At 40.3% G+C, this 18,375-nt stretch overlaps 1 protein-coding gene across 1 annotated transcript in view; it reads left to right on the plus strand.

The window, feature by feature from the left end:
- Nucleotides 1-18,375, plus strand: part of aacs (acetoacetyl-CoA synthetase) — a 76,573-nt gene that overhangs the window by 37,796 nt on the left and 20,402 nt on the right. Inside the window, exons 11-12 of the mRNA XM_036598405.1 lie at nt 7,242-7,306; nt 11,605-11,727. Coding sequence (XP_036454298.1) covers nt 7,242-7,306; nt 11,605-11,727 — 188 coding nt within the window. The remainder of the gene's footprint in view (nt 1-7,241; nt 7,307-11,604; nt 11,728-18,375) is intronic.

Here is an 18,375-nt window from a genome sequence, read left to right on the forward strand (position 1 = left end):
TATATGGAATGTTGATGATGAAAAATCTTGGAAAACCTGATATAATAAGCTCTTTGGGGACTATTTTGCCTCAGAACACCCTGCATATTACGTATCCCTCTACCATGAATGGAGTTTAAGGCCAAAATCTTCTCAAAACTATCATAAAACAGTGTCTCAGTCATCAGGCAGTGAATTCATAACCATTTACTGTAGTAACTTTCTGTGAGGGAGCTTTTAGAGGTGGACGTCTGGTTCCTATCAGCACCACTGTGAACAATTCTCGGTAGAATGGAGCATTTCACACCAAACCACTCTGAACGACTCTGTTTAACTGTTTAATTATGGAGGAATTTTTGGAAAAAGGGTGGAATTCCCCTTTAAGGGTTAGTGTTGATTAACGCCACTGCAGACGCCAAAATCACAATAACCACCAACAAATATTCCGGCCTAAGACAGCCACCGCACAGCGTATACTAGAGCAATACAACAGGAAAGACAAGACAAGACGAGAAGAGAAACGAGAACGCTCATACAGTAAGCCATACAATGAGCCGGTGCCATGACAACACCCTACTTACATCTGATTGGTGGCAGGTGGCGAGGCGAGGCTGGTAATTGGTTGATTAGAATGTAGGAAGAGCATCCAGATGTCCTATTCTGTTCAAGCTGAAATTGGGCCGTGTTTCTCTAAACCACACTTCAGCCGGAGCAAACGTAAAGGAGTAATCCAGCATTTTTCCACCGGATCTCTGTCTGCTGCATCTGTGCCATACGGTCCATTAACACGGACGATCGTTTCCACACGTTCCCCTGAACTCGGAGAAGAACGGAAAACCCTGACACTCCCTCTAAACTTACTTATAACGGAAGTGAAAGGACAGACGCTGAATTCCATCAGTATAGCTTATTTATGCTGAACACAGGGGAACTCCACCAATTTTTCAAAATATCTACATAATAAAGTCATTAAAATGTAAACAGAGCAGTTCAGAGTGGTTTGGTGTGAAACGCTCTGTTCTAGAGAAACTTACCGAGTCAGAACTGTTCACAGTGGTGGTGATAGGAACCAGACGTCCACCTCTAAAAGCTCCCTCACAGAAAGTTCCTACAGTAAATGGTTATGAATTCACTGCCTGATGACTGAGACACTGTTTTATGATAGTTTTGAGAAGATTTTGGCCTCAAAATCAGTTAAAAAGTCCAGCAGCAGGAGAGCCAGACTGAACCTGTTAATTAACAGTAAAAGTTTGTTTTCTCAATGATGGTAAAAATCTGCAAAATTACAGTTTTAGTAAATCTGCCTTTTACTGTAATTCAAGTGTAAAGAGTAACAATTTAAATACAGTTATAAAAATACAGTACATCACTGCTGTTGGAACAAAACCTCGCATGTCCATTTTTGGCGTTTTTCAGTTTTTGACATAATTTGAAAATACCTGTTGCCCTTTATATTGTTTGTAGGTTTCATGATGATTGGACCAAAATAAACGGCCCAAAATGACTTGGATAAAAGTCTGGTTCCATTGACTTACATTGAAAGTAAAGTATGTTTTTTCCTTCTCCTGTAAAGTTACCATTTTGGAGATATGAGGTTTTCTTCCAACAACAGCGATGTGTTTGGTTTATTTACATGCAGTGGGTATTGACCGTTCCATTTTACAGTACTGACTGTGTAGTTAACTTGTGAAACCTTTGAATTAGAATAGAAGTCAGTATGTCTAAGAAATTAAATGGCTGTAATTTTACAGATTTTTACCATCATTGAGAAAAAAAATACCTTTACTCTTAATTAACGTTTTGTCTGACGCCCCAGCTGTCAAATTTTTTAGCTTTTTTTAAACAGTTTTTAAAAATGTTTTAATTATTTCTGACAGTGTAGAATATATTTTTAAACATACATGTTTTAAAATCATATTTTTAAAAATGAATTAATGGTGGAGAGCGGCATGCATGCATTGTAAGGCAAAATATACCCAAATATAACCAAAAAAGCATTTTTTCATATTTTACTGCATTCATATATGGCTGTTTTACCATCAGTATTACATTTTAAAACAAACATCACATAATATAATTCCTAAATTATGATAAAATTTGCTTTTGTAATATGAATATGTCCTCTGGATCACAAATGCAACACCAACTCATCCCAAAGGTATTGGATGGAGCTCCATCACTTCGGAGAACCCTGTTCCACTGCTCCACAGCCCAATGCTGGAGGGCTTTATACCCCTATAGCCCACACATTTCGGACACGGTGACTTTAGGATCATGTGTAGCTGCTCAGTGTCCCATTCTGTTGGTCAGTGCTTTTCTATGGAGATTATACAAGCTGCATCAGTAATCGGAGGCCTTAAAGTAGCTGAATTCACTGATTAGAAGGACCGTCTGGATACTTTTGGACACGTTGGGAAGGTATTTGCTCGATATAAGTCTCCTCTGATGCCACTGATGCCAACCTGAGAGCAGAACTTCCAGAAAACTGCACTCAGAAGGCTCATCAAGACGAAACGGTGGACACTCTGCTTTAAAAAGTAGATGCGGTTTGCGGGAAAATAGTGTTGGCTGGCCGTTTTGTGCAGGTCAGATATTGTCTTGTGGTGAGGTGTTCACCTTCGACCTCTGGACATTTAACCCAGAGCGTTTCCATCACAGTCTGTCTGATTGGACCTTGGGCAGGTCAGCGAGGCCAGAGGGATCAATTCCAGCGCTCGGCTCGAATCGATTCGGTTCTAGAGTTCTTGCAGAATTTTAAAGGGCCCGTGGCATGGAAAACTGGATGAAGAGAAAAGGGTTGATGTAAACATGTAAACGTTGTTAGGTGAAAGATTTACCCAGTTTCCCCCAAATGTAATCAGCCAAGACACGGTTGGTGTTTGATGTTTGCTTTTTAGTTATACACTATATTGGCAAAAGTGTTCACTCACCCATCCAAATCATTGAATTCAGGTGTTCCAATCACTTCCATGGCCACAGGTGTATAAAACCATGCACCTAGGCCTGCAGACTGCTTCTACAGACATTAGTGAGAGAATGTGTCGCTCTCAGGAGCTCAGTGAATTCCAGCGTGGTACCGTGATCGGACGCCACCTGTGCAACAAGTCCAGTCATGAAATTTCCTCACTACTAAATATTCCACAGTCAGCTGTCAGTGGTGTTATAACAAAGTGGAAGCGATTGGGAACGACAGCAACTCAGCCACGAAGTGGTCGGCCACGTGAAATGACAGAGCGGGGTCAGCTGACGCTGAGGCACATAGAGCTCAGAGGTCACCAACTTTCTGCAGAGTCAATCGCTACAGACCTCCAAACTTCATGTGGCCTTCAGATCAGCTCAAGAACAGCGTAGAGAGCTTCATGAATGGGTTTCCATGGCCGAGCAGCTGCATCCAAGCCTTACATCACCAAGCGCAATGCAAAGCGTCGAATGCAGTGGTGTAAAGTGCCGCCACTGGACTCTAGAGCAGTGGAGACGCGTTCTCTGGAGTGACCAATCATGCTTCTCCATCTGGCAATCTGATGGATGAGTCTGGGTTTGGCGGTTGCCAGGGGAACGGTACTTGTCTGACTGCATTGTGCCGAGTGTAAAGTTTGGTGGAGGGGTATTTTGGTGTGGGGTTGTCTTCCAGGAGTTGGGCTCGGCCCCTTAGTTCCAGTGAAAGGAACTCTTAATGCTTCAGCACCAAGAGATTTTGGACAATTTCATGCTCCCAACTTTGTGGGAACAGTTTGGGGACGGCCCCTTCCTGTTCCAACATGACTGCGCACCAGTGCACAAAGCAAGGTCCATAAAGACATGGATGAGCGAGTTTGGTGTGGAAGAACTTGACTGGCCTGCACAGAGTCCTGACCTCAACCCAATAGAACACCTTTGGGATGAATTAGAGCGGAGACTGCGAGCCAGGCCTTCTCGTCCAACATCAGTGTCTGACCTCACAAATACGCTTCTGGAAGAATGGTCAAAAATTCCCATAAACACCTTGTGGAAAGCCTTCCCAGAAGAGCTGAAGCTGTTATAGCTGCAAAGGGTGGGCTGACATCATATTAAACCCTATGGATTAAGAATGGGATGTCACTCAAGTTCTGCGTGTGAAGGCAGACGAGCGAACACTTCAGGCAATATAATGTATTAAATAACGCGGTGTAGCCATGTTGTTGTTCGACCTTAAAGGGTTAATATTTACTGAACTACTGAATTTTCTCTGATAAGAATTTCCATCTTGCCAAAATCGCCAGTTTTCAGTGTTTAGTCTGAGCTTTATGTCTGTAGTCTTGACTAAATGTAAGCTATAAATGAAGCTGCAGGTCTGGTCAGCTGCCACCTTCAGGTAAAAGGAAGAACTGCGATGTACTGGCTGGTGAGCCACTGTAGAACGGAAGCCGGGGGCAATTAAAATCTGTCTGTGAGCCGCATTTGGCCCTGGGGCCGAACTTTGGACACCCCTGCTTTATGGCTTAGCAGTTAGGCTGGTGCTAACTGCACGTCTCCGTCATCACACACACGCTTGCATTACCAAGCATGCTAATGTGGCTAACAACAGATGGGAGCTACCAATTAGCATTATTCACTTTGCTGATTAGTGGCTGTTCACTTTCATTATAATCTTTTATATCTGTGAAAATGGACAAAAGTGAGGGACTCTGATATGGCCATGTATGCACATATATCCTAAATATTCAGGCATATTTTTCAAAATATATGTACATATATGTTGTGTTCACATTTGTAAGTATGAAATATTGGATTGCATAGTAATTGCGTCATACATATATGTCTGATACATGGTTGAACACCTACCAGTACACTCATAAATGTCACTGTGTTATCCTTTCGCAAGAAAATATTAAATTATTTAATGTGTCAGGGAGCAGTTTTCAGATTAATTTCAGATACTTTAATCAGTAATAGTGAATAACGGTGAATAAAAGTGAATGCACCTGTGAACCTATGTAGAAACAACCCCTTTTGAATGTATTTTTAGCCATTGATGATACAAAAAACAGTGCATTTACATACAGAACTGTGTGTTGATGTAATGTAACAGAAATCATATATGTAATTTCCAGTCAAAACCACCATTAAATACAAGCTACTCATTTTTCCAGTGTCAGAAAAAAGCAAAAAAAAGACACTATTAGCAAAGTAATCGTCTAATATTAGCCAATTAGCCACCCAACGTTAGCTATACAGCTAAAACAACTTTGTAATTATGAGTTTCCCAAATAGAGAAAGAACAAAAAAGACACCATTAGCAAAGGAATCAGCTAATATTGTCCAATTAGCCACCCAACATTAGCTATACAGCTAAAATCGCTTCACAATTATGAGTTTCCCCAAATAGAAAACGAACTCTGAAGCAAAAAGACACCATTAGTAACCAGCTAATATTAGCAAATTAGCTAGCCAATGTTAGCTATAGAGCTAAAACAACTTCACAATTACGAGGAAACACTCTGAAGCAAAAAAGACACCATTAGTCAGCTCATATTAGCAAATTAGCCAGCTAACGTTAGCTGTACAGCTAAAACATCTTCACAATTACAAGTTTCCCAAACAGAAAACGAACCCTGAAGCAAAAAGGCACCATTAGCAAAGTAGCCAATCATCTGATATTAGCCAATTAGCCAGCTAACGTTAGCTATACAGCTAAAACAGCTTCACAATTACGAGAAAAACTCTGAAGCAAAAAGACACCATTAGCAACCAGCTAATATTAGCAAATTAGCCACCAACATCAGCTATACAGCTAAAATCGCTTCACAATTATGAGTTTCCCCAAATAGAAAATGAACCCTGAAGCAAAAAGACACCATTAGCAAAGTAGCCATTCATCTCATATTAGCCAATTAGCCAGCCAATGGTAGCTATACAGCTAAAACTACTTCACAGTTACGAGTTTCCCAAACAGAAAACAAACTCTGAAGCAAGAAAGACAACATTAGTAATTATCTTATATTAGCAAAAAAGCCAGCTAACTTTAGCTATACAACTAAACAACAACTTCTAATTACGAGGTTTCCGAATAGAGAACAGTGAGCAACAAAAGACGTCATTAGCCAAAGAATCAGCTAATATTGGCATAATAGCCACCCAACGTTAGCTGTACAGCTAAAATCGCTTCACAATTATGAGTTTCCTCAAATAGAAAACGAACTCTGAAGCAAAAAGACACCATTAGTAACCAGCTAATATTAGCAAATTAGCCACCCAACATTAGCTATAGAGCTAAAACAACTTCACAATTACGAGAAAAACTCTGAAGCAAAAAGACACCATTAGCAACCAGCTAATATTAGCAAATTAGCAAGCTGATGTTAGCTGTACAGCTAAAACAACTTTGTAATTACGAGTTTCCCAAATAGAAAAAGAATAAAAAAGACACCATTAGCAAATAATTAGCCAGCTAACGTTAGCTGTACAGCTAAAACAACTTGAATGAATATTTCTGGCTTTGAGACTCGCAGCAGCGCAAGAACACCACGTTTTAGCAGATTTTGTTTCCTCTTGACTCTGTAATGAACAAATTCTTTCAGTTTTAACAAGCAAATCTTAACAAAGTGCAGCTTTCAGTGCTGTTTATCTGAATCGTGCTAACTGCTGCCATTCAGGGTTGGATTAGCAAGCTATTTTTAACAACTCCACACAGTGTGATGATTTAGGAGTGCAGCTAAGCCTTAACCTCTTATTGACCAGAGTATATTTAGGTTTGTCTATCTGAATTTGACCAAATCGTAAGGCAAATTATTTAGTAACTGCATGAAATAAATGTAAATTTTTATTTTATTTATTTTTTGTGAAAGTTCCCCTCAAATTAACAGAGCATGTGTTTTATGATACACATATTGCTATATGCTTACAATTTACTGCTGAAAGCCAAAAATCTTAGACGCTCTTTGTATTATTTTATAAAAGTAATGTTTACAGAGCAGATCACTGAAGAGACGCCATCTGTTTATAGTTTATAGCCCAGATTTGTGGAAAAATGGGTCGACTTTCAGTAGAAACAAAAAATTGTGAGTTCAGCTTCTTTTATTATAAGGGTTTAAAATTACATCACCCATCTATTTGACTGGAAAGAAGACAGTTACAGCTCTCATACGACCCCCACCTTTAGAATGTAGCTTATGAAATATGAAAGTTATGAAGAATATGACGACGTGCGTTTAGAACCAGAATATTTGTGTGCCCTGCAGTTTTTGTGCTTATTCAGGCTGTAATTTTGCACTCAGCACATAAACTCCCTCTGTTTCTCCCTGCAGGATCACCATCTTCGGTACGGGAGCGAAATGGCTGGCTGTTCTGGAGGAGAGGGACCTGAAACCAGGTACGATCCGCGCCGGCAAGACTGCCTTTCAAACGGCGCCTGGAACGGAGACGCTTCCTTCCCTCCGTCTGTTCATCCTGCGCATCTTTCTTTCTCCTCTTTATCATTCGTCCGCCCTGTGGGACAGTAATGAACCTCACGTCGCTCCCTCCATTCATGATGCCTCATTCATTTCATCTCCCTGTTCTCTATTTTCTCTCTCCCTCTGTCTCTCTCTCCCCTCCCTCTGTTTTCTCTCTCTCTGTACTCTCTCTCTCCCCCCTCCGTCTCTCTCTATTTTCTCTCTCTATGTATTTACTTTCTCTCTCTCTCTCTCTCTCTCTCTCTCAATTTTTTTTCTCTCTCTCAATTTGTCTCTCTCTCATTTTCTCTCTCTTTCTCTCTCTCTCTCTCTCTATTTTCTTTCTCTTTCAATTTTCTCTCTCTATCTCTCTCTCTCTCTTTCTTTCTCTTTTCTCTTTCAATTTTCTCTGTCTCTCTCAAATTTTTTTCTCTCTCTCAATTTGTCTCTTTCTCTGTCTCTCTCTCTCTCTCTCAATTTTCTCTCTCTCGATTTTCACTTTCTCTCTCTCAATTTTCTCTCTTTTCTCTATTTTCTGTCTGTCTTTATTTTTTCTCTCCCTCGTACTCTCTCTCACACACCTGCATGCTCTCTCTCTCTCTCTCTCTCTCTCTCTCTCTCTCTCTCTCCTCTCTCTCATATTTAGCAGGTTAACTTTAATAACATACATTTATTCTGCTGCTCTCTCCGTCTGCTCTCTGAAGGTTTCTGACTCACTCACTAAACGGCAGCGTGTGTGTGCGTGTGTGTGTGTGCGTGTGTGTGCGTGTGGTGTGTGTGCGTGTGCGTGTGTGATTTATGCAGCTCGGAAGCGAGTGATTGGTTAATGTGTTGAATGAATAGATGAGATACAGAACAGATAACAGCACTAAACGACACAGAAAGAGTTGAAGCAGGTGAGAGAGAGCGAGAGAGAGTGAGAGTGACGGAGGAAGCAGTAACGTTATATAGATTAAATCACACTCGTTCGCCTGCTCACTCCGTTCTCTCTCCGAGTGTCAGCACAGGCCTCACCATCCTAACCCTGCACAGCAAAAGTTTGGGGACACCGAGCTTTCATAAATGTTGCGTTCTTTTTCAGAAATAAGTGAGAATTTTCCTTTACTGGTTTGCAAAACCTTAAAGGGCCTATATCAAACAAATGTTCCTAATTTTTAACGTAAAAGAGTTTGGCCGCTTTTCCACTGTTGAGCCTAATTGGTTCTCGGAGCCGGCTGAGTAAAGAACCGCTTAGTGTAGATGTTACCAAGACAACGAACATCACGTGAGTCCAGTCAGAGTGAGATGAGCAGCAGTGAGCAGTGCTTGTGTTTTGAACTGCTTTAAAATGATGTCAGACTCAGGAAAACGTCCTTCACATGTCCTTATTAAAGAAGGCCGAGAGGAAGACGTCGTGTTCTGAGACACATAAGCTGGACGTCCGTCCCACCGCCGTCTTTTAAAGATCAGAGCATAAACTTCGTCTCCTCTGCAGACCAGTTTCTGCTCCGCCATGTTGAACGGTATAAACTTTCACTGTGACGCGACGAACACGATCAGAACGGACTTAAACTTTCCGATAGGGAATGTAATCAGATACAGGCGTTTACACGGATATTATTCTTCTATTTAACTGATTATTTACAGGATTACCCACCTCGATCAGTCGGATAGAAACTGTATTCTGATTGAAGTGTATACATGGACGTATTCTATTCTGATTGAGCTGTTAGTCGGATTATAAACGGATCATTAGGCTGCATGTAAACGTGGCTACTGAAAGAGAAGAAACCCACACCAGCAGGATCTAAATTGTGTGTATATGAAATAACTGTTTTTATTCATTGAAATCACAAAAGCCAGTGCATTTACATACAGAATTATGTGAAGGTCAGAGAACTTTGATGTAATGGAACAAAACTAATTAATCCAATGAATCTAATTAATCTAATTAGTATTAAAAAATCGCACATTTAACAGAAAATTACACAGAAGCCTCAACAACTAAATCTAATATCAGAGGTTTCAGTGTTTAGTGTGTCCACGGGGTGTCACCAAACTTTTGCTGGCGACTGCACAGGTGTGCGTGGCTCTCAGTGAGGAGGTAAAGGTTTAGGACCTGCCGTGGCCTTTCTGCTGCTCTCCCCCACATTAGAGCCCCAGTGAGGGATTATGGGTAGGGGGCAACGTTACGGGGGTCCGACAGCATATGTTCCGGCTTAGAGAGTGGTGTGTGTTGGCGGGAGTGGGTGTGTAAGTGTTAATCTGTGTTTATACACACTGGGTTACTGTGTGTTTGGGCTGAAGGGGAATTCCACCAATTTTTCAAAATTTCTCTGTAATTCAGTGTGTGAACAGAGAGATTCAGAGTGGTTTGATGTGAAACGGTTCAGATGTCTTTACAGTGGTGGTGATAGGAACCAGGGGTCGCCATGACTACAACACAAATATAGACATTTTATTTACTATCCAGAACCACCAGTGAACCTACACGAGTCTTCTGAGTCTATATGGAATGTTGATGATGGAAAATAGTGGAAAATCTGAAATAATAAGTTTTCTTTGGGGACTATTTTGCCTCACAGCGCCCTGAATATTGTGTATCCCTCCACCATGAATGGAGTTTAAGTTCTCAAAACTATCATAAAACAGCGTCTCAGTCATCAGGCAGTGAATTCATAACCATTTCATGTAGGAACTTTCTGTGAGGGAGCTTTTAGAGGTGGACGTCTGGTTCCTATCACCACCACTGTGAACAATTCTGACTCAGTAAGTTTCTCTAGAACAGAGCGTTTCACACCAAACCACTCTGAACGACTTTACATCTGAAATGTTGTGTATATGTGTACGTTTGTATATTTGTGAAAGTGTGTGTACGTGTGTGTATGAGTGTATATATTTGTATGTGTGTGTGTGTGTGTGTGTGTGTGTGTATGAGTGTATATATTTGTATTTTTGTGTATGTGTGTGTGTGTGTGTGTGTGTGCGTGTGTGTGTGTATGAGTGTATATATTTGTATTTTTGTGAGTGTGTGTGTGTGTGTGTGTGTGTGTGTGTGAGTGTATATATTTGTATATTTGTGAATGTGTGTGTGTGTATGTGTGTGTATGAGTGTATATATTTGTATATTTGTGAATGTGTGTGTGTATGTGTGTGTGCGCTAGGTGACATTTCGGGGTGACACCTGCTCTCCTTGTGGGGTGTGGCCACGCCCCTGAGGAAATCTGTGGGAAACCCCTCTGTTAATGCCTGGCCTGGCAGAATGCCCACACACACACACACACACACACACACACACACACACTTTAAAGTTCAGTTTAAAGTGCTTCATAATTCATTGATAGTAACCCGCCTTGCTCTGATCCGTCGTCAGAGAGAAAGTCTAATGATTTCTGTGAAATAAAAACACTCATCTGTTCTGTTCAGCTTCGTTTTATTCGGTAGCACTACAGATAATACACTGATTTTCTGATTATTAAAAAACAGCATTCTCTCATAACATCCACATGCGGCCAAACGAAGGGAGAGGATTTGCTCATGGTCATCGATGTGCTGGAGCAGAGTGAACTCAGCGTTAGATTAACAACCAGCATTATCTGGAATTGACAGAGGAATCAATCAATATTTGAATTTGTATGCGTTGTTTGTAATATTAGTTTATAAGAAAAAAAGAGAGAAGTGTAGTTTAAGGAATGTGTTATTATTATTATTATTATTATTATTATAGGAATAATAATAATAATAATAGTTATTATTATTGTTATATAATTAATATATCGCTGTTGTCAGAAGAAAACCTTGTATCTATTTTTGTCGTTTTTCAGTTTTTGATATAAATTAAAAATACCTGTTGTTCTTTACATTGTGTGTAAATTTCATGATGAATGGACCAAAAGAAATGGAACAAAATTACTTGGATAAAAGTCTGGTTCCATTGACTTCCATTAAAAGTAAAGTATGTTTTTTGCTTCTCCTGTAAAGTTATAATGTTGGAGATACAAGGTTTTCTTTCCGTCAGCAGTGATATATGAATGTAATTAATATAATTAGTAATATTTCAGTAGAATGTGTAGAAGAAAAGTGCGTTTAAAGTGCATTTAAATGTATGGTTGATTTTAAAGTTATTGGCAGATGTTTTGTGGTAAAATGTTCTACACGTTGTACATTTGAGACATATTAATTGACCATCGAAACTCTGCTGTGATGTAATGATTTGTTTGTGTATTTATTTGGCCTGTGTTGTGTTTGTGTGTTGTAGCGAACGCTCACAGTCTGCAGAGCCTCCACACCATCCTCTCCACCGGATCTCCTCTCAAACCCCAGAGCTACGACTACGTTTACAACTGCATCAAGAAGGACGTCCTCCTCGGCTCCATCTCAGGTCAGAACACACCTGAGTGTGTGTGCTTGTGCATTTACTTGTTTTTGATCAACTTTTTATTGCATTTTAACATTACGTTTTACAACAGGGGTGGGTAAAGGTGAGGGGTAGGGGAAGGCAGGACGGTGACATACATTTTTAGGAACACACACGAATGAAGAATAAAACAAGACAATACATAAACAAATACACAGCTGAACAACATTACATAATTTAACTGGAAACAAAAATTCATGAATATATAAGTCATATAAAGCCCTGTTACCTTGTTAAGCTTTGCTGTAAGAAATTCCATCCGAATATATATAAGAAGTCTAGAGAAAAACAGGATTAGCCTATATGGGGATGTATTATCATAATTATTATTTGTATTATTATTGTTACTGTTACTACATATAGCTGCTACAACTGTTTCCAAATAAGTTGGGACGCTGCGCAAAATGTAAATAAAAACAGAATGCAGTGATGTGCAAATCATTTGAATCCTATATTTAATTGAAAATAGTACAAAGACAACATATCAAATGTTGAAACTGAGAAATGTTATTATTTTCTGAAAAATATACTCCCATTTTAAATTTGATACCAACAACACGTTTCAAAAAAGTTGGGACGGGGACAACAATAGACTGGTAAAGTTGTGTAATGCTAGAAACACCTAGTGGAACATTTCACAACTAATTAGGTGAATTGGCAACAGGTCAGTAACATGATTGGGTATAAATATCTCAGAGAGGCGGAGTCTTTCAGAAGTGAAGATGAGGAAACACCTGAAAACCACTGTCTGTGAAAACAGTTCATCACTGCATCCACAAGTGCAAGTTAAAACTCTACCATGCAAATAAGAAACCAAATATAAACAGGATACAGAAACACTGCCACCTTCTCTGGGCCTGAGCTCATTTAAGATGGACTGAGGTGAAGTTGTCCTGTGATCCAGCGAATCAAAATGGGAAATTCTTCTTTGGAAATCATGGACGCTGTGTCCTCTGGGCTAAAGAGGAGAGGGACCATCTGGCTTTTCATTAGCGTACAGTTCAAAAGCCAGCGTCTGTGATGGTATAGGGGGTGACGTGCACATCTGTGAAGGCACCATTAATATTGAATGATATATACATGTTTTGGCAACATATGCTGCCATCCAGACGACGTCTTTTTCAGGGAAGGCCTTGATTATTTCAGCAAGACGATGTCAAACCACATTCTGCATGTATTACAGCAGCATTGCTCCATATTAAAAGAGTCTGGGTTGCTAAACTGACCTGCCTGCAGTCCAGACCTGTCACCACTGAGAACATTTGGCGCATTATGAAAGGAAAAATACGACAAATGAGGCCCTGAACTGATGATCAGCTGAAATCCTGTATCAGACAAGAATGGAAAACATTTCACTTTCTAAACTACAGCAGTGTCTCCTCAGTTCCCAAACCCTTACAGAGGAATGTTGAAATGTCAGTGATGGTATACGGTGCATATGGGCATATTCCCTCTCTCTCTCAGTGTGTGTGTCTCAGTGTGATCTCACCTTACAGGGTACTGTTCAAACAAATTAGCGTCAGCGCTAACAGCTGTGGTGGACCGGAGGTGGTGTGGCTTGAGGAGGGGTGTTGGGGGACGTTGGGGGTTTGTGTGTGTGTGGGGGGGGGGCGGGGTGATATGTCCCTTTATTGAACTACCAGTTAGATTGATTGCAAGTAAGATATTAAGTAGATTTTATTTATGTAACACATATATAAACAAAGTAATTTACACTAAATGAACACATTTGTCCCACCTCAGTTCTGCGCTCACAGCAGCTTCGTTTACACATAAACACATTAACGGTTCCACACACAGTCCAACCAGCACGAACCATTATACACACTTCAGTCCATAGAAGTGTGTTTTAATGTGTATCTGATGTGTGCATGTTATATTTTTGCATTAACCTGTGTGTGTGTGTGTGTGTGTGTGTGTGTGTGTGTGTGTGTGCTGTGGGGTCTCAGCATGGCACTCTCACACACCACCTGTGCCTGTGCTCCCCCTGTGGCTGGGCCAGCTGAGCAGTGCTATGAGCAGGGGTACACGGATATAAACATTTGAAATTTGGCCACTGAGCCAATGACTCTGGTGGCTAAAATAAGGAATTTCATTTAAAAAGTGGGTTTGTTGTTTATACATTGCATTTAAAATTAATAATTGATTCAGTACCAGCAAATTAAGGTAAAAATAAAAAAATTAGAAGAACATACGCACTCGTTCATGCACGTTTAGCGGCCTGAAGTTTCTCCACAAGTGAAAAATGGCAAGCTTTTGTGTGCACCGGTTAAAGAGACGTGAACCCACACCAGCAGGAGCTCAAAAAGACTGACAGTGCGGAATAAAACCCGACAGGACAGCGCCGGGTACCAATGTTGTGACATTAATAGCAACAATTATAGCAGAGAAAGAAATGTATAACATAATATCAAATAATATGCTATAATAAAATAATAACCTGTACATAATTAATTTTCAGTTCTGTTTTAACCAAATGTGAGATTCATACTGTGCTGCTCTCTACGTGGTGCTAATATAGCTTCACCTGTTTAATACTAAAACTATTTCTGAACTTATTTCAAGATTTGTAAGCGTCTTTGAGTCTTCGAGCAGCGCTGTAAAAGTATAGTGTTAATAATAATGGTAATATTAATAATATTTTTTATTTATTTATTTTTTATTATTATGTATTTATTTCTGAACACAGAACATAAAAATCGTTTCAGCAAAGAAATTAAACATTTATTTGGCTGCAATAAAAAGTATTTTCCTGAACTGATTCACTGTTTGTGATTATAGTTCTAGATTATAGTGCTCACTCAGCTGAGGCCGGCTTACTGCAGACTCATTTGGCTGAAGATCATTTCCTTAAAGAGCTTCTGAACTCTTGAGGAGCTTTCCAGAGAATATTAGGAATGCAAGCGTGGTGGATGTTTTTAAATCCAGATTAAAAACACTTATTTTGTGCCCTCTAGAAACGTTACTCTAAAGGCTCATTTATACTCCCTTGACGTATGACAATTTGTCCGTTTTAAATGATGTGACCATCACTGCCCACATACATCCATGCTTTCTTTACGTTGGCATGGATGTTAAGCAGTGCATTCACTAGAGGGCAGTCCAGAGTCTAAAGTTTCTGAAAGCAGCAAATGTGGCGATGGTGAGGAGGCCGTGATAATGTACCAACTACAAAAGAGACGAAAGAAGCGGTGTTGTAGATAATTGATATAATTGATAATAGTTGTTATAATATATGGTTATGGTCGCGTCTCGCTTGAGCTATTGGCTACGCTGCTCCTACGATTACCGACGGTGCTGCTCCGTTTAATCCGTATCCGTATGCGTCTGAGCGAGTACAGACGGAGGGTGCCGTTATTATCCATATCTGTTTTAAGATTGAGCATAAATGAACCATAACCCTCTCAGCTAATGAGAAAACAAACATAATTTTATACTATACATAACTTATTTCATTCTTATTTACTTATTCACTCATTTAAATTGTATTCTAGTGACAAAATATGCTGCAGTGTTATTAAATACATTTTTTAAATAATCATTTAATACACAGCTTCTTTATTTGTATATTGTTTTGTCTTTTTGGCTCTCGACACACCACAAATGTTGGGAAGAAAAAAGTTTGGGCACCCTTCGGCTGGAAGTATTGCGGCGTTAGTATTATAGCACTTTATAGCACTTTAGTATTATTATTATTATTATTATTATTATTATTATCTTAAAAGATCTAAAAAAAGGAAATGCATGAAAGTGCGTGGAATTTCTTCAATTAAAAAGAATGTCCAAGTTCCATTCACTTTCCAGTCCATATGTAAATGAGCCTTGTGACATCACAAAAACAATAAATTCAAAACTGACTGTTTTTGCAGCTTAATTTCCATATATGGACTATATATGGAAACTAAGCTGCAAAAAAAAGTCTGTTTTGAATTTATCCTTTTTGTGATGTCACAAAACTTAACTCATTTACATATGTCTACCTATTCAGTCTGCAGCAGTTTAGCCCCGCCCACTCACACTAAAGTTATAAGGAGTGTTTCAACACAGACTGCCTTTTGAATGAGGCGCAACACAGGACAGACAGCCAATCAGAACAGAGCTCATTTACGTGTATCAGCGTTAGAGGCACAGTTCAACTCTAAGGGGTAAAGGAAGGTGGAATAAGGGTCATGTACGAGTGAATTATGACTGATTTGATACATAAACCCACACTAATGTTAAAGGAGGCCCTGAGAGGACGAACTAAAACAGAGGAAGGTGTCATACGGGCCCTTTAGACTCGTCCGGGTTTAGCATGTTTCAGTTTAGAGTCGAGTATGAAAAACCTCTTTGATTTGCCATTTGAGCTCCGTCTGAACGGCTGACAGCGCTTCCCTCAGATACCGACGGGTCCTCGGCGCTTTTCAGCACTTAGCATTTCAGATCGAGCCTTGAGTGACGTGTCGAGACACCGAAAGCTTCGGAAATGTCAGACTCAGTCTGAATCCGAAAACTCTGCAGGGTCTGTCCAGTGGGTGACCGAGATAGCCTTTTGACCCAGAGAGAGAGAGAGAGAGAGAGAGAGACGGAGAAGAAAAACAGCAAGAGAGAGAGACAGAGAGAGAGAAACAAAGCAATAGAGGAGAGAGAGAAAGAGACAGAGAAGGAGAAGATCAGCAAGAGAGAGAGAGAAAGCAATAGAGAAAAGGGAGAGAGAGAGAGAGAGAGAAGGATAAGAAACAGCGAGAGGGAGAGAGAGAGAAACAAAGCAATAGAGAAAAGGGAGAGAGAGAGAGAGAGAGAGAGAAACAAAGCAGTAGAGAAAAGGGGGAGAAAGAGAGAGAAGGATAAGAAACAGCGAGAGGGAGAGAGAGAAACAGCAATAGAGAGAGAGAGACAAAGTGAGAGAGAGAGGTAGGGAGAAAGCAATATTGAGAGAAAAAAGGGAAGAGGGAAGGAAAGGTAGAGGAAAAACAGAGAGAAACAAAGCAATAGACAGAAGGGAAGAGGGAGAGAGTGAGACAGAAAGAGGATAGGAGGGAAAGTAAAAGGAACAGAGAGAGAAAAGAGAGGGGAAAAGAGGAAAAGCGAAGGAGAAAATTCGAGAGGTGAAGAGGGAGAGAGAGAAAACGAGAGAGGAGAGGGGGAGAGAGAGAGGAAGAGGAGAAAGACAAAATGAGGGAGTAAGGGAAACAAAGCGAGAGAGAGAAGGAAAAAGAGAAAGTGAAAGACAGACAGAAGAGCAGAAAAGCAAGGCATAAGAAAAAGAGAAACAGAAAGTGAGAGAGAAAAAGATAGAGGGAGAAAAGAGGGAAAGCAAGAGAGAAAGAAAGAAACAGAGAGAGAGAGAGAGAGAGAGAGAGAGAGAATCCAAAAATAGTCTAGACTCGGTACAGAGGGCGAGCGAGATAGCCTTTGAACCAGAGAGAGAGAGCCGGCCACTATCAGTCTCCCTCTCGACCCCCGCGGATTCATACCAGGTTTGACCTTGACCTCCGGGGTCAAGCGAAGCATATGTAGCAGCGGCCGCTTCCTCCTGACTCCGTTGCCGTGCCAACCAGACTCATCCCGAGATGGTACCTGCGGGAAACCTTTATTAACACTTTCAGCCTGCCTGCCTCACCTGCAGCTCCAACCCCCCCGCCTCCCCCACGCCATCTGTTACCGACATGGACTGGGCCTGCCCCGTCTACCGTCCTACACCGCGTTATTTATTTATTTATTTATTTCTCTGTCGCTTTCTATCATTCTTTCTCTCCCTGCATCACCATCGTTTCTACTCTCTTCCCTATGATTATTAATTAGTGTCATCAAGTCAATTCCGACTCCTGGCGCCCGTAAATGCAGTGCTTCTCCAGTATTTCTGTTCGGATCTTCAAGCTACTTAAGGAGTAATTTCACCCTAAAGCCGTTTTATTTTTCATTAAAAACTGAATTATTGTGCTTTGTTATGATAAATGATATTAGTATTTTTAAAATTTTAACAATTATTGTTGAATTTTTGTCCAAACTGTCAAAATAGCATCACTCTTGTGGTCAGTGGCAGAGGGTAACTTACATAAACTGGTTGTTTTTATTGATGAATGCTATTTTCACATTATATTTTTGTGAACTTTACCTCTCGATTTGGAGACCTCTCTGGTGGAGATGTGTAACTGCATGCAGGATGCAGAAGAACCGTCTGTGAAGCCAGGCATACGCTGTGCGATTTTTCGACTTTGCGATTGTATGTTTGAATCACTCATCATGTACAGACATAGGTAGGCTACCACTTAGCCCTACCCCCCGTTTTCCGTCTAGGTGTAGGGTGTCCTGATTCTTGTTGAGATAGAGGGGCAGGGTGAAGTGTTGGGGCTACATGACCCTCCAAACAGAGGTTTTTCAGAGATTCCAAACAGAGAGTTAGAGAAGAAAAATTAAAAAAAAACAAGTTGGCTGAACAAGAGACCATTTTCTCTGTTAAAAAATTGTGATAATCCTTGTATTATCTTAGTTTAATGTCATTTAAATGTATTATGGTTCTTTCTCTTCATAACAAGCATAAAAATTGCTAGTAGTGCTGATGTCTCAGTAGCTAAATTTCCCGTTCCACCTTAAATGGTGCAGCAGTTACATTCTGGCGCATCAGACTTC

Source organism: Colossoma macropomum, unplaced genomic scaffold (genome assembly GCF_904425465.1).
Source record: "Colossoma macropomum unplaced genomic scaffold, Colossoma_macropomum, whole genome shotgun sequence".
Taxonomy (NCBI): domain Eukaryota; kingdom Metazoa; phylum Chordata; class Actinopteri; order Characiformes; family Serrasalmidae; genus Colossoma; species Colossoma macropomum.